We start from the raw sequence: 16222 nt of genomic DNA, 5'->3' as shown, positions 1-16222 counted from the left end.
CTGTCAGTCTGTGCCCCCTTCCATGTCTCTAGAGAGTATTATCCTAAGCGAAAGAAGCCAATCAGAGAAAGACAAATATCACATGATCTCACTTATTTGTGGAATATAATGAACAAAATAAGCTGATGAGCAAAATAGACCCAGAGAAATTTAGAATTTTAGAAAACAGCATTGATTTGAGTTCTACCACTGAGTCCTGTACTATAGTTCATCAGAAATTTCTTGGAGTGATATTTCTGATTTGGCATTATTAAATGAGCTGGTGTCTTTCTGAAATGACCAAAAGCTTACTCTCTGACAAAGGCACATATTTGTGATTATGAGATATAGATAATAACATTTAATAGAGACTATAGCTTTTTTAAATACAGAAATACCCTGCTACTACAGAATAGTGAAATCTAAGTACAACAATTGACAACTTTCACAATGATAATAATGCAAGATTGAGTTTAATATATTTAGTACATATGACTTGGTTTTGGAAATTAACAATAAACACGTGGTCTATAACCCTATTAAATATTGTATTTGACTAATAAGAAATCTCTATTAAAGAACTCTTTTGTGCCCTGGCCGGTTTGGCTCAGCGGTTAGAGCATCCGCCTGCGGTCCGGAGAGACCCGGGTTCAGTTCCTGCTAAGGGCATGTACCTCGGTTGCAGTTTGTCCCTGGCCCTGGTTGGTCGTGCGGGTGGCAGCCACTCGATGTGTCCCTTTCACATCGATGTTTCTCTCTCTCTCTCTTTCTTCCTCTCTCTCCCTCCCACTCTATCTGTGCAAAAAATGGAAAAATATCCTCTGGTGAGGATTTAAAAAAAAAAAAAAAAAGAACTCTTTTGTTATGTAAGAAAGATTATGATTGATATTTAGTAAAGATAAAAGTAGAAGAAAAGGCCTATAATAAAAGAAAATTAGACACAATAAGAAATTAATAACACAATCAACATGCATTTATTTGGGCATTTAGTTATTCTGCTGGATATTAATGAGATATTCTCTTAATTCCAGTAATAATGTAAGAGTAATTACATCTTCTAGAACTTTACTGTCCAACAGGTAGCCACCGGCAACATGTGCCCATTCAGCATTTGAAATTACAGCCAGTCTGAATTGACATATGTCACACATGCAAAATACGTACTAGGTTTTGAGGATATAAAAAGGAAGCACGTAAAATATCTCATTAATAATTTTTATATTGATTATATATTAAAATAATATTTCATTTTACTTTACATTAATTATTTATATTTTGAAGATCAATTATATATCCAATATAATTGATTTGAATAATATTTTAATTCACATTCATATTTAAATATACTAATTTCTTGCAAAAGTAGGAAATTTTTTTTTCCTTTGTGCTTTTTCCTTTAGGATATAACACATTTCAGATGAAAAAAAAAAAAGATATGTTTGTATTCATTTTTTTAGAGAGAGAGGAAAGGAGAGAGAGATAGAAAGATGGATGTGAGAGAGAAACATAATCAACTGCCTCCTGCACGCCCTCTCCTGGGGATCGAGCCTGCAACCCAAGCATGTGCCCTGACCCCTGACTGGGAATCGACCCAGGACCTCTCAATCCATGGGATGATGCTCAATCCACTGAGCCACACCCACCAGGAAAAAAACACAACTTTTTAATTAGTACTTAAAGTGAAGTTACACAGCCACATCTCTGTCATGCATTGTTCGTGAAATACAAAAGTCTCACTGCCTCGTGTCCATGAGGCATTGTCACAGCTTCTTCAGTTTCCATTCGCATGGTTCGCTAAGATCTAATGTAGCTCTTCAGACATTTATCAGGGCTGCGTTGTATTTATTCTAACAGTTTTAAATTTAAAGGTCAGTAAAATGAGAAAATAAAACATTTTTCAACTCCTTCAGAAAACAAGCAGGCAAAGATAATAGTTCCATATTAATAATACTTTATTCTTAGAAAGTTGTTCTCTTGGAGTTTTTTTTTCTTTTTCTTTTAGTTTATATTTCAGAAAAGTGTTTGTACCTGAAATTGTGCAAAAATTAATGCATAAAATATATATCCTTGATAAGTATGATCCTAACACACAAAATGTATATTGCAATAGGGTTTGCATTCTGAATTCCTTTATCACACGTGATGTGATGATTGTAGAGAGGATGAGTCTTTGACAGCCTGGGGCCATTTATGGTTATGAGCCTGGATGAGGATCTAAAAGTAAACAGGGAAGTTACATAAAGACATTTATAGTGGAAAACATTGTGCTTAAGTTAAATTCTACCTAAATATGGGTAAATAATTTCTAGATAAAATGAGTTAGAATTGCCATCTTATTAAAAACATATCAATTTGGATTTAAATCCTTAGTTCATTTTACTTGTAACTAAAATTTTAATTTAATATTGCAAGTCATGGCCATATTTAAAAAATAAACTAAACCGTAGAAATCCCTATTAAACAACAAACTACATGTACTCTCTCTCTCTCTTTTTAAGTGGAATTGTTTCATTGATATTTATGTGGTTATTATTATCCCTTTATGAATATAGCTTTCTACCAAGAATCAAGAGGTCAGACCATTGAATTGGCTTCACTAAACCATGATGCTCAGACACATGTGTCATGAGAAGATCATACCAATATTTTAGCATTTAAATGATTCTAGCATATACTAGAAGTAAATCAAAGATTGGCATATGCTAATTGATGGCTTGACTACTTCCACCATTCTTCAGAGACTTAAAAACAAAACAAAACAATGATAAATTCTCTTAACTTTCACTTAGAATTATTAAGAGTAATTTATATTGAGTTTCTCTGAAGTAAAAAGTGGTTGATAATACTCCATCATCCCAGTCAACATTATTCTTCCCTCTCCATGGAACTTTTTGATGCTCCCTTTCTTAATCTAAACTTTAAGAAAAAGTAGTAAACACTTTGGCAAACTGAAAAATATTATGAAATTGTAATTGATGTCTAAAGGGTTATCTACTTTCCCACATTAAACCTTGCTGTACTTGACAAACATTGTGTAGGTTTCTTAACTATTGAAATATAATTCAAATGATATCACAGGAATTTTGATTGCTAAATTAAAGTGATGGCTAAATAAATAAATAAACACATATATTTGCTTTTTTTCATTCCTTTGGATACCTTTTTAATATCCAAAGAAACTTTATAAAATACTTAATATTTATTGTACAGTTTTTTAAATTATATACTATTTATTACACACTCAATTTTCACTATAGTGCTATGATTAAAACCTATTTCATACATATATATTGACATAATATACTAAAAAGTCTTAGGCCTATACTGAAGTCAAGCTAAAGAGCAATAGCTATACTACCAGGTTAGTTGTTTTCTTTAAATAACCCAAATATCATGTGAGTTATCAGTGATTTTACATTTCATTCAGATTTTTTTCTTACATTTATTTATTTATTTATTTATTTATTAATTATTGATTTTAGAGAGTGAGGAAGTGAGAGGGAGAGAGAGATAGAAACATCGATGAGAAAGAACAATGATTGGCCGCCTCCTGCACACCCCCCCTGGGGATCAAGCCCACAACCTGGGCATGTGCCCTGACTGGGAATGGAGCTGGTGACCTCTTGGTGCATGGGTCGACGCTCAATCCCTGAGTCACACCAGCAGGACAGATTTTTTTCTTTTAATAAAAATACATAGTAGCCCTGGCCAGTTTGGCTCAGCGGTTAGAGCGTCCGCCTGCGGTCCGGAGAGACCCGGGTTCGGTTTCCGCTAAGGGCATGTACCTCGGTTGCAGTTTGTCCCCGGCCCTGGTCGGTCGTGCGGGTGGCAGCCACTCGATGTGTCCCTTCACGTCGATGTTTCTCTCTCTCTCTTCCTTCCTCTCTCTCCCTCCCACTCTATCTGTACAAAAAAATGGAAAAATATCCTCGGGTGAGGATAAAAAAAACAAACAAAAAACATAGTAAAGCAGTTTTATGATGATTGTTTTGTCTTATTTTAGGACAATCTAACACTTACTCCTCTCATCCACTTCAAACACAAACCAGAGCTTGCCATATTCCTGATCACTGAAGGCTCAGTATACTTTTACGGACTGGTTTCCTTAAGCCTGCTTCTTTTAGATAGTCTTTCTACTTTATTTATTTATTTTTTTGTCCTACTTTACATGGCAGCAACTTCTCTAAGGAAGGCTTATAATGTTCCTTTATCTGGAGTTCTTGGCCAGAGTTCTCTGGACCTGGGTGATGTTAAAAACAGGTACACCACCCTGGCCAGTTTGGCTCAGCGGTTACAGCGTCGGCCTGTGGTCCAGAGAGACCCGGGTTCGGTTCCCACTAAGGGCGTGTACCTCGTTGCAGTTTGTCCCTGGCCCTGGTTGGTCATGCGGGTGGCAGCCACTCCATGTGTCCCTTTCACATTGATGTTTCTCTCTCTCTCTCCCTCCCACTCTATCTGAACAAAAAATGTCCTCAGGTGAAGATGAAAAAAAAACAGGTACACCATCCTTGGACCTCAAGTATATTATCTTTGATTAATGCTGATAGCCGGACAGCTAAAATACCACCTCTTGCCTTTCTCTCTGAAGATACAAGAAATTTCAGTTAGGATGAAAAGGATATATACCTATAACCTTGCCAAAGAACCAAGTTGTTAAGGAAACTATAAATGAGTTTTCAAAAATATATTGCAAGAAATAAATAAAACACTCTCAAATTAATTGAATGTCATATCTTTTCTAAGCTCAAACATGAAAACTAGGAACAATCAAAGTAAAATAAACAAGACTTGGAGGTTGTAGATGATTATCTCCCTCTAGTGCAGATAGATATTCTTAGTCCTTTTACCTCCTTGAAATAACTGCTTTCTTCCTAATATTGCAACCAATCCAGTACTACAGTTGGACTCTGTTCCCCAATAATAAGGTAATGCAGGTTTATCTCAAACAATATATAATTTTGACTTTAAATAAAACTGGGAGGTAAAAACACAGTAGTCATTCTTTCACATCCATAAGCAAATTGCAGATAATCATGAACATAAAGATGATTTACTTATTATTTCTCTGTATTTGATTAAAAGAATATATTTTCATCATTAATTTGCTTACTATTCTTTCATTATTATTTTGAGAAAATCTGAGTGAGATAGGAATCACTAGAATGGACGCTGCGGGTTTTGAGGGGATCTGCAAAGTGGAGGGTACATGGTTGTGAGAGGAAAATCCCTTCTCCAAGGGGACAGATCAGAGTCCACCAGAGGGCAGGAGAAGGCATAAAAGAGTTCTGAGAGAGACAGCAAGGAGGCAGGAAGTGAGGGAGGGCACAGAGAACAGGCTTCTGGGGTGGGACAAAAGGCAGGAAGTTGAGGAGCTGGACCTCGACCCCTTGCTGCCTTGAAGAGGAAGCATGAAGCACTAGCATGGCCAAAGCTCCACCAGGGCCCCAGAAGTCCCTTCTCTTGGAAGTATGCATGTAGAAAGGTTTGAAGGCATATTATGTTTCTATTCATCCACAGTTCTATAGAAAGAATACTGAGTCATTTTTAAAAATGAAGTGAGACATTAAGGGGGAAAAACTGCAAACAATATAATGCATTCCTTAGTCATCACTGTGACATTCCATTTATTTATTTTTCAAATCACAGAGTGATCTTTATTTTTTTATTAATTAATTTATTTTTGTTACAGATGTTTCTCTTTTTTTCCACACTGATTCCCACCTCCCCCTCCCTCCCCACCCTGTCCCCAGCTTTGTTGTCCATGTCCATTGTTATGCATACATGCATATAAGTTCTGCAGTTTATCTCTCCCCCACTACCCCCTCTTCTGGGGATTGTCAGTCTGTACCCCACTTCCACGTCTCTGGGACTACCCCATTCCTCAGACTGTTATGTTCATTATATTCCACAAATAAGTGAGATCATATGATACTTGTCTTTCTCTGCTTCGCTTGTTTCACTTAGGATGATACTTTCCAGGTCCCTTCATGTCATCTCAAAGGATAAGAGATCTTTCTTTCTTACAGTTGCATAGTACTCCATTGTGTATATGTACCACAGCTTTTTTATTCATGACATTCCATTTAAACTGCACTAGGTTAATTTAACTCTTAGGACAGAGTTCATGAAGGGTGATACCCACGATGGGCTTATCCCTTCAGCCCTCTAAAAAGTCTTGGGCTCACATGAGACTAGGGCTCCAGTAACTTGCTTCTAGTCCTATTCACTTAGGTCTGTGATTTACCTCCTACACGTCAACGTACTTTTGTAAGAAACCTTCTTTGGCTATCTTTACAGGATTGTGGGGATGGTAGTCACTTGATATATAGACAACATTAGATGTTTACAAACATATACATACCTATAAATAACTTCAAAGATAAGGAACTCCAATTTTTATATTAAAAAGTTAGTTTGGGGAAACTCTAGCCCAAATAAACTTCAAATTGAATTAGGTAAACTATAAAAAATGAAAATAACTAAAAGGCCCCCTAAGAAAAAAAATTCTCTCAAATACTGAGAAACCAAATGATCTGTAAATTAGACAACAGGACAAGGAAAGAGGCGAATCGTTTGCCATTTACTGGAGCACTCTGTAAGCGGATGCACGGAATGCAGGGAGAGCTTGTGTTTAATCTGGTGTGGGGGAGACATGCATTACTATGTGTTGATCAGAACATAAAAAGTTTAAGGAAAAATGCTTTTTCAACATTAGAATTTCTTTAAATTACTTATTTCTATACGCTGCAGAATTTTGTAGATTCTCAATGATGCCAATTTTAAAAATTTGATGCAGTACAACATTATTCAAATGTTTTTATGATGAAATATTTTGTAAGTTCATTCATCTATACATTTCTAAAAGTTTTCTCCCTCATTGTAAGTTTCGATTGATTTTCCTGTTTTGTAAAAAAGCAAATAAAAAATATAAAGTCATTAAAATAAATAAAGCTGAAAATTAATAATATGATGCCATATAAGTTACAAAGAAAGAAAAACAAGTTGAATATGTAGATTCAAGGAGAAAATCTTCCTTTGATTTCCTGGCATTCGAATATGTAGCATTGTGTCCCACGGATATTGTTTATTTTTCTTACTTCGGTTCACATGTGCAAAATATGTACCTTCCAAGTTTATTTATTCACATCACCAGTCTCTTTTAATTCCGTTTTGCATTGAAGTGTAAAACAATGTGCTTTCGTTAAATATCTAGTTACATTTTTCACTTTTGAAACGTTAAGTGTTTCAAAAACATCGTGTTCTTGTTTTAGAACACCATATTAAATTTTGCTCTTGTACTCTGAGGTATCCAAAAAAATATAACAAAGCCCATCGTCTGCCTCCTATGCCAAATGAAGATCTGATTATGTTAAGGAGCAAAGCAGGGTGGTTTAAAAATCGTGTTCCAGAGCCACGGAAACACGTGTCAGGTTGCTGGAACAACGCTCACATCATCCCCCAAAATATTTCATTGTGAGTAACAATCCCAGCTGTTATGCAAAATGTAGAAGCAGCAATATATTGCTTTTTAAATTTAGATGTAAGCTGCCAGGGTCTACATTATATTATTTGTATATCTTGGCTAAAAGTAATTTAGTATAATCTAATGCCTAAGAAATGATATGACACTTGAGTTTTTTCTTACTTAGAAAATTAATAACCATGTTTTGGTAGCACCAAAAATTACTTAACATTTGTTTTAAGCAAAGTGACCCAGCTTCTGAGTGTTAAAGTTGTAAAGGAATCTGCTTTCTGCCCATGGGAATACTGATGAAGAGAGGGGGACTGTAATGAATCAGAATGACAGAGCACCCAGACTCTACCTGGGTATCGTGAGTGTACGGAGAACTCTTATGGAGACTTAAATATTGTATCACACTGTCTAGATAAACATCAAAATCCAGTAATCCAGTTTCCAACAGTGATAGAGTTTGCCAATTTCTCATAAGGTTTTTTGTAGTCGGCATTCATTGGTATATTTTTAAAATTTCATAAAATACGCAGTCACCTTGATAAATGTAAAATTTGGCGCAATGGCTTTATCTTGAGAAAGAATCCTATCTTGAGTATATAAAAATGCATGTAAATTTATATGCATATATTCCACTTCTATAATTCATAATGGTGGAGTGGGTCATTCCCAGGCACAAGACTTAATACTCAGCCGTCATAAGCATGGACTGTCTGTAGGAATGCTGAATAGTGAGTCAAGTGAAAGGGAAATTGGAAAAGTTTCCAGGGTGTTATCGTCTAGAAAAGATATATTAAAATAAAGAAAATGGAATGCAATGCATATTCATCAGCAGTTCAGATATAGAGCTTATATCTTTGCATAATTTTTATACAAAAACTTTATGATCTATTAAGTCTATTTTGGGTTCTGACATGAAGATAAATTTCCCAAAATGTGCTCCTTTTACTTCAGAATATCTGTATCCAGCAGAGCCACACAAAAGAGAACTGGGACCTGCACAGTTATTAATGCCAGTTATTAAACCAAGAACTATGTAGAACCAATGGAGACTGGAGCAACATAGTAATTGAAATTCTGTTTACAATTGTTATTGTTGTTTAAAGGCATATGGGAGAACACTGAAAAAATTAAGCAATGTTAGTTTGAAAGGTAAGCATTTGCCAGTTTTAGGAGAGAAATGGTTAGAGATGATAGATTATATTCCCATATTTTAAGATTATTATTTGGATGAGGGAACAGGGTAATTAATTCCTGTTTAGATAATGGAGAGAAGTGTTATACAGTCAACGGCGATTCAAAACGTGGAATGGCTTTCTGAGTGGTTTCAATAGTGAGAAGGATCGCCTAGTGAGTGGTGAGTTTCCCTCATTAGCAAGATTTTTTATTATGTATATAAAAGCTGTAATATGTTATATAAATATAAAATATACCTTTCACATATAATTTCAATATATAATTCCAATATATATTTAATTCATGAAGATACATAAGTAATATTTAATAAAGACTTACTATGCACCAGGCAATATAAAAAAGATCTTTATTAGGCATAATTATTTCAAGTCTTTTAAAAATTCTACATAAATACTATTTATCACTTACATTTTTGAGGATGAAATTAAGATGAAGGGAGATGAAGAAATTTGGCCAATGTTACACAGTTAGAAAGCCTTGGAGTTGGTTCTGTAGCAAAAAAAACCCAAAAGAGTATCTGTCAGAGATATCATACAGGAGAGTTTTTGCATTAAATAAAAAATGGAAATAGATGTTTTCTAAGCCCCAGGTAGGTTTATGGCTGAAACAAACTTTTCCCAAATGTTTGAATAGATACAGGTAAGAGAAAACCCTGTTTGCTGAGTTTTTAGCTCTCTCTATTTTTTGACTCTTTCTCAGTATCTATAAAGTAAATAAATAAAAAACAGATACACTGTAAATAGCAACTTTGATCACTTTGGACAGTATGATAAGAATACTTGCAATTCAAAAACAAATATATTTTCAGAGATCTTTTTCCCTTAATCAAAACTTCTCACAATACCTACCTCTTGTGAGACAAATGTTGTCTGGATTTACATATGCATTGATAATAAAGGGGTGCACAACTGTTTGCTCTATCTTTCCCTGATTCTTTTGCATGTCACTTGCTTTCCTAGAACGGAAGCAAAACAAATTTGCTTCTCTGGGTATGCTTATCACCTTCAAAGCTGTAACCATTCCTTTGCAGTGATCACTGTTTAGGAGTTAAGTCAAACTATGAAAATTTTGAGTTGAACCTGAGTGAGATTTTCACGTTGGAAAGAATCTCATGAGGAATTCTTTAAGGTCACTGCCAAATTACAACATGTAATTTGAAGAGTAAGTGGAGCAAAGTTACAGTGTGCTGCTATCTTTATGCCTTTCCCTATTTGCTACCCCCTCAACATCCCTTATTCTTCTAGGTTATCCGCCCCCCGCCCCCCAAGAATGACCTCTTTCTCTTTCTGACTTTTCAATAGGAACAAGTGAGTAACCAACTGTAGTTAAAGAGAGAGATTGCACTTCTCTTTCTGTTTTTGCTCCCCTTTCCCATTTGCCCCTCCCTGTGTACCCTCTGCCCTAGCTTCCTGGTTAAAGTTCTGGATGATAACTGGCAATAGGAGAGAGATATTATAATTTTACCTTAAATTTTAGGTTTCTTTTGATTCACAGTTTCAGAAGTATAAACTCTCTGTCATGTTGTTTATTTCATGTTGAACCATCCTGTTTTGAAAGCCAGCATTTCTTACTATTATAAAGCAACAATGTTTGTTTGTTTGTTTGTTTATTTAATCCTCACCCAAAGACTTTTTTTTCCATTGATTTTTAGAGAGAATGGAATGGAGGGGGAAGAGGAGAAAGAGAAGCATTGATGTGAGACACACTGATTGGTTGCCTCCCAAATACTCCCCAACCTGGCAAGGATTGACCCTATAACCCAGGTACGTGCCTTTGATTGGGAGTGGAACCTGCGAACCCTCCATATGGAGACCAACACTCTAACCACTGAGCAACTCCAGCCAGGACAAAAGGAACAATGTTTGTAAAGGAAGCTTCCTGTTTAAAAATGTGCTCCTTTGATGGGAGTCAATGGAACTGAGCCAGCATATTTCAAAGCATTCATTCTTTAACTGGCATATCACTTCCTGAAATTTATTCATATTTATAAATGAGTAAATATGTTTTGTAAAGAAATCTTTCCTTTTGAGGTTGCTGGCAGCTTCTTGTTCCAAATATGGTATACAAAAGAATAAAAAATTAACTGATTTGCATGTTTCCACTATTAACACAATCTAGAATAATTTACAATACAGATCAGTAGGAATTCTAGTAGATGAATGCAAATTAGACCTTTTAAATCAGAAACTAAATTAATCATTGAATTATAATTACAAAGTAACATTATCATACATTGGGTAACACTGAGTAGTGTTGACTTTGGTTGCATAGAAGAAAGGGCCCTGGCATTCTTTAACTTTCAAGGTTTTAAAAGATTAATAATGACCCTGACCAATGTGGCTCAGTGATTAGAGTGTTGGCCCAGGCACTGAAGGGTCGCAGGTTTAGTTTTAAGGGCACATACCTGGGTTGCAGGTTCTATCCCAACCCCGGTTGGGGCACGTGTTGGAGGCAACCAACTGATGTATCTCTGTCACATTGAAGTTTCTCTCTCCGCCTCTCTCTCTACCCCACTCCCTCCCACCTTTCCACTCTCTCTAAAAATCAATGGAAAAAATATCTTCAGGTAAGGATTAAAAATAAATAAATAAATTAATTAATTAATGACTAATAATGATCATAAGCCTGGCCTCTACTCCAGTCAGCAAAAGGTCAGACCATTGCTCTATGGCATGGGTAGTCAAGTGTTTTCATTTATTTGCTCTTCTATTCCTGTCTTCTTGTTTTATCTTCATGTCATTTTTGTTTTCAGTTGACATGTGGTCAGTAGGGTGCATCATGGGAGAAATGATAAAAGGTGCAGTGCTGTTTCCTGGCACTGATCGTATCCTTCTTAGCAGCCAGTGGTCTCCATGGGTGTTATTCGCAATTGATTTCCCTTGGTATTGCTGATGGTGTACATTGCTGTCCTTCCAGGGCTGCTGAGAGACTCAATGTCAAATATTTACCAACTAGCATCATGGTAGAGTAACTGTGTCTCTCAACAAGATTTTACATGGATAATACAGCATCAAATATGGAACACTGAGTATGGTATCAAAAGGTCTGCCTTAATTTAGTCCTATGAAACTAATAACAGTGATATACTCTATCACTTTTTTTGTAGAAGTTTCCAAACTAAGTTCTATTCATAGCCAGACAATGAATGGAAAAATGTTTAGTTTTAAGACTGAAGATTTATGTTCTTATATCATAAGAAATATTCACTTGGCATGGAAACTTTAATCAGTTAGATTTATGTTCACCTACAAATACAATAGGTTTATTTTAACACATTTTCAGAGAACATGCATATGAAATTTATTTATAAATTGATCAATCTCTTCTAAAATTCTTCTTTTCATTTACTTCATTTATAGGAATGATTGCTCCACTTTCTGCTATTTATTTTCTTCATATAATTAACAAATGAAATCATTAAAACTTCATTAGTTAATAATGATTATATAAAATATTTGAAGAAGTAAATTTATATCACCCAGATAAATAAAAGAGACCATCTCTTAGGTAGCAAATAGCAAATAAAATTCCAGAGACTCTACAGTATTAAATAGATATGAATGCAGAGTGCTTAGTATATGGGAGTGTAATAACATTTCTAATTTTTAATTTTTTTTCTTTATTGATTTTAGAGAGAGAGGCAGGTAGTGGGAGAGAGAGATAGAAACATTGATGAGAGAGAACATCGACTGCCCACCTTCCGCATGCCCCCACTGGGGATTGGGCCCACAACCTGGGCATCTGCCCTGACTGGGAATCAAACCAGTGACATCTTGGTACATGGGTTGACTCTCAACCACTGAGCCACACTGGCTGGGCATAACTTATCTTTTTAAGTTAGTTAAATATCCTCCTACACTCAGTCATTTATGAATATAATATATGCACATCATACTAAAGATAAACTCTTTGCATAAATGATCATAATTCAAAATTAAAATTGAACCTACAATAATGGGGTTTTAATATATGATTGAAGTAAATCTAATTGCTAATATAGTGTAGCCTAATCATATTGTGATTAGCCATTTACTTTGGGGATTGACATATTACATATATGGTTGTATATATAGTTTCAAACATATATTCTCTGTATGTATTAAAGAACCAGTTTAAAGAATGGCTGAAAGGCACTCATTTAATTTTTGTTGAATGAAAAACTAACCTAAAATATTTTATTTAGTCAAAAATAAGGCTTCACTCTTTTAACTTCAGTTCTTACTAAAATCTTTTTTCTAATCTTACGTATGACACACATTTATTTATAGGTTTTTCTTCCTGTTTGCAGTTGTCTTCCACCTATACATTTTATTTAAAAACATCTACAAATTTACCACATTCATTTTAATGGTATTTAGAAGTATGTTACTTGATAAAAAAAAAATAATTTCTTTGATTCTCAACAAATTATAAACTTGAATTTGGCCTTTGGACATAAATATGAAATAGTACTTCATTTTGGTTAATTTAGACATTTGATGAAAATAAACTCAATCTGTCAACTTTGTACTCTTGGCTTTTTCAGAAGTTTATTGTGTTTGAATAATTGATGACTGAAATGAATATTTGCCCCCTGTAAATTAAAATGGTTGATTTTCATTACTTTCCATATATATTCTATTAAAGAAAATCTGAGTTATTAAATACAAATGAACATTTCTTAGAATCCATTTCTTGGGAGAAGTTGCTTGGGTATCACTTCTTAAGTCTGGTATCAAAATCTCTTATAAGTAAAGCTCTAGGCTGCTCCTAATGTTAAAGTCTCACATTAGATGCCCTTGAATGCCTGAGTTTGATATTGAGTTATTTCTGGAGCTCTGATATGGTGATAATATTTTTTAAATTTTCAAAGGGCAAATGGGCGGCATTTTCTATAGTGTCTCCTCTGAGTGTAGGGTGTGGTCTTTTAAAGATTTTGAACATGTTGGTAAAGTTTAAATCAGTCTTTTTCACGTATACAGTTTATGAACACTAAATTTAATAAAATTAATTTTTTAAAATGCAAGACAGATTATTTTTTAAAATTCCCTATTATTATAGATGACTTATCTGAAAAGGCAATAAAATTATATCTGAATCCATTAGACAGACCTTTAAAATGGAACTGGAGGTAAAGAATATGTATACTGGCCATCTATAACAATACATCATAAGGAGTCATTATTTTATTCAATAACACATCTTCGCTTTTATAAAGACATTCTCAAAATAAATGATTTATAAAAGTTCTTGCAATATAAACTTTGCATGTTTTCCTAATATATAAACTAATGCAAAGCAAAACTTAAAATATTGATAGTCTTATACCCTTTATCTTTTTTTTTTTTTATCCTCACCCGAGGATATTTTTCCATTTTTTGTACAGATAGAGTGGGAGGGAGAGAGAGGAAGGGAGAAAGAGAGAGAAACATCGACGTGAAGGGACACATCGAGTGGCTGCCACCCGCACGACCAACCAGGGCCGGGGACAAACTGCAACCAAAGTACGTGCCCTTAGCGGGAACCAAACCCGGGTCTCTCCCAACCGCAGGCTGACGCTCTAACCGCTGAGCCAAACTGGCCAGGGCCCCTTTATCTTTTATGTCTAAAAAACTCAACACATTATTTTCAGAATTGAGAAATTTAGATAGCCAGAAATAATTTTAAAAATATATATGTTTATATGCTACTTTATTAGTAGATATATTTTAAAGTACATATTATAATTTTATTCAATTTAAATATGTTTTAATTCTGTACAGAAGGATCAGAAATCAGCTATTGAGATAATTTTCTTTGGGGATCTCTACAAATGAATTTCTTCATAGCAGACATTTTTACTTCAAAAATTATAAGCTTTTTTTATATAAGCAAATTAATATTAAATATATAACTTTTGAACAAAATCAATATATACTACCACGCAGGTTAAAAAATAGAATATTACCAATAAATACCTTGGACTCTTCTTGTGTATGCCACACCAATCATATTCCCTCTTCCCTCCACAGAGCTCACTACTGTCCTAAACATATGATTTCACAAACTCTTTTATTTTCTTATATTTTTACCACATACATATATATCCTCAAACAATATATGGTTTAGTTTTATGTTTTACATATTTTATTATCATTATTATCTTGTGACTTGCTTTTTTTTAAAGTTAACATTATATTTTTGAAATTTATCAATATTAATAAATTAGAAATAGTTCATTTATTTTCATTTCTGTATAGTATTCCAGCCTATGAATGTTCTACAGGTAATTCATTCTCATATAAATACACTTGGGATATATTCAATTTTTGCTTTTATGAACAATGATGATATAAATATATGTCTCCAGGAGCACATGGGCAAGGTGTTTTTGTTGTTGTTCTTTTGTGTTTTTTTGTTTTTATTATTAATAAATTTCCAGGTTCACAGGTGTGCACATTTTCAACCTGACTGTGTAACTGATTTCCAGAGTATTAGTATATAGATGTCACTGTCTACTTCATAACCTTACTAACTCTTCATATTGTTATGTTAGTTTAAAAATGTATTACCAATCTCTTGAATATAAAATACTATTTCAATGGAGCTTTAATTTACATTTCCTTGAATACCAGGGAGGCTAAGCATCTTTTTTTATTTATTGGATATTAGTATTTTTCTCTTGGTAAAGTGTTTCTTTAAAACAATTTTTTCTATTGTATTATTTTATTGATTATTAGGAGTTCTTTATATAATTGGTCACCTAATTTTTGACAGTTTTATGTGTTATAAGTATCTTCTCCCCTATAGTTAGATTATTTTCCCATTTTATTTTATAGTGATTAATCTATTTTTTTATGATTCATGTATTTGTATATATTGTTTAAAAAATCTTTGATGCCTTTATATTGTCTCGTAATTTTACTGTGAATGTTCTAACATTTAATTTTTCGCATTTAAAAGCCTTTAGTCTACTTGTAGTTAATTTTTGTGTATGGTGTGAAAGAAAGATCCCATTTATTCTATTCTACTTCCATTTACTGACCAATGTATTCTTTCTTCACTGATCTATGCTGTTCTTGTCATACATTTCCACACATTATGGGGAGGGCTGTTATATTCTGGGCTCCATATTCTGTTCTTTTTGTCTATATCTGTATCACTATTACCCTTTCTTAACGAATACAAATGTATACTATGGGCTTATATCAGGTACAGTTAAAACCCCTCCTTCTTTGTATTTTTCAGGAGTATCTTTGCTATTAATGAATGATTGCTCTTTCATAAAAATGTTAAAATTGGTTACTTTTTTATTTTTTTTTATCCTCACCCGAGGACATTTTTCCATTCTTTTGTTCAGATAGAGTGGGAGGGAGAGAGAGGAAGAGAGAGAGAGAGAGAGAGAAACATCGACGTGAAAGGGGCACATCGAGTGGCTGCCACCCGCATGACCAACCAGGGCCGGGGACAAACTGCAACCAAGGTACATGCCCTTAGCGGGAACCGAACCCGGGTCTCTCTGGACCGCAGGCCGACTCTCCAACCACTGAACCAAACTGGCCAGGGCAAAATTGGTTACTTTTATAAAAAATATTTCTATTGGTATTTATATTGGAA

At 34.2% G+C, this 16222-nt stretch overlaps 1 protein-coding gene across 5 annotated transcripts in view; it reads left to right on the top strand.

Moving 5' to 3' along the window:
- MAPK10 (mitogen-activated protein kinase 10) overlaps positions 1-16222 on the top strand; it is a 302211-nt gene that overhangs the window by 227988 nt on the left and 58001 nt on the right. The window contains exon 9 of one of the 5 annotated variants that reach the window (XM_036279780.1): positions 11400-11471. The exons of the other annotated variants lie outside the window; for them this stretch is intronic. Within the exon in view, the coding sequence (XP_036135673.1) occupies positions 11400-11471 (72 nt within the window). The remainder of the gene's footprint in view (positions 1-11399; positions 11472-16222) is intronic. 5 annotated transcript variants of the gene reach the window in all.

Source organism: Molossus molossus, unplaced genomic scaffold (genome assembly GCF_014108415.1).
Source record: "Molossus molossus isolate mMolMol1 unplaced genomic scaffold, mMolMol1.p scaffold_m16_p_1, whole genome shotgun sequence".
Classification (NCBI taxonomy): domain Eukaryota; kingdom Metazoa; phylum Chordata; class Mammalia; order Chiroptera; family Molossidae; genus Molossus; species Molossus molossus.
Note: the sequence above shows the minus strand (reverse complement) of the source record. Positions and strands in the feature narration are given on the sequence as shown.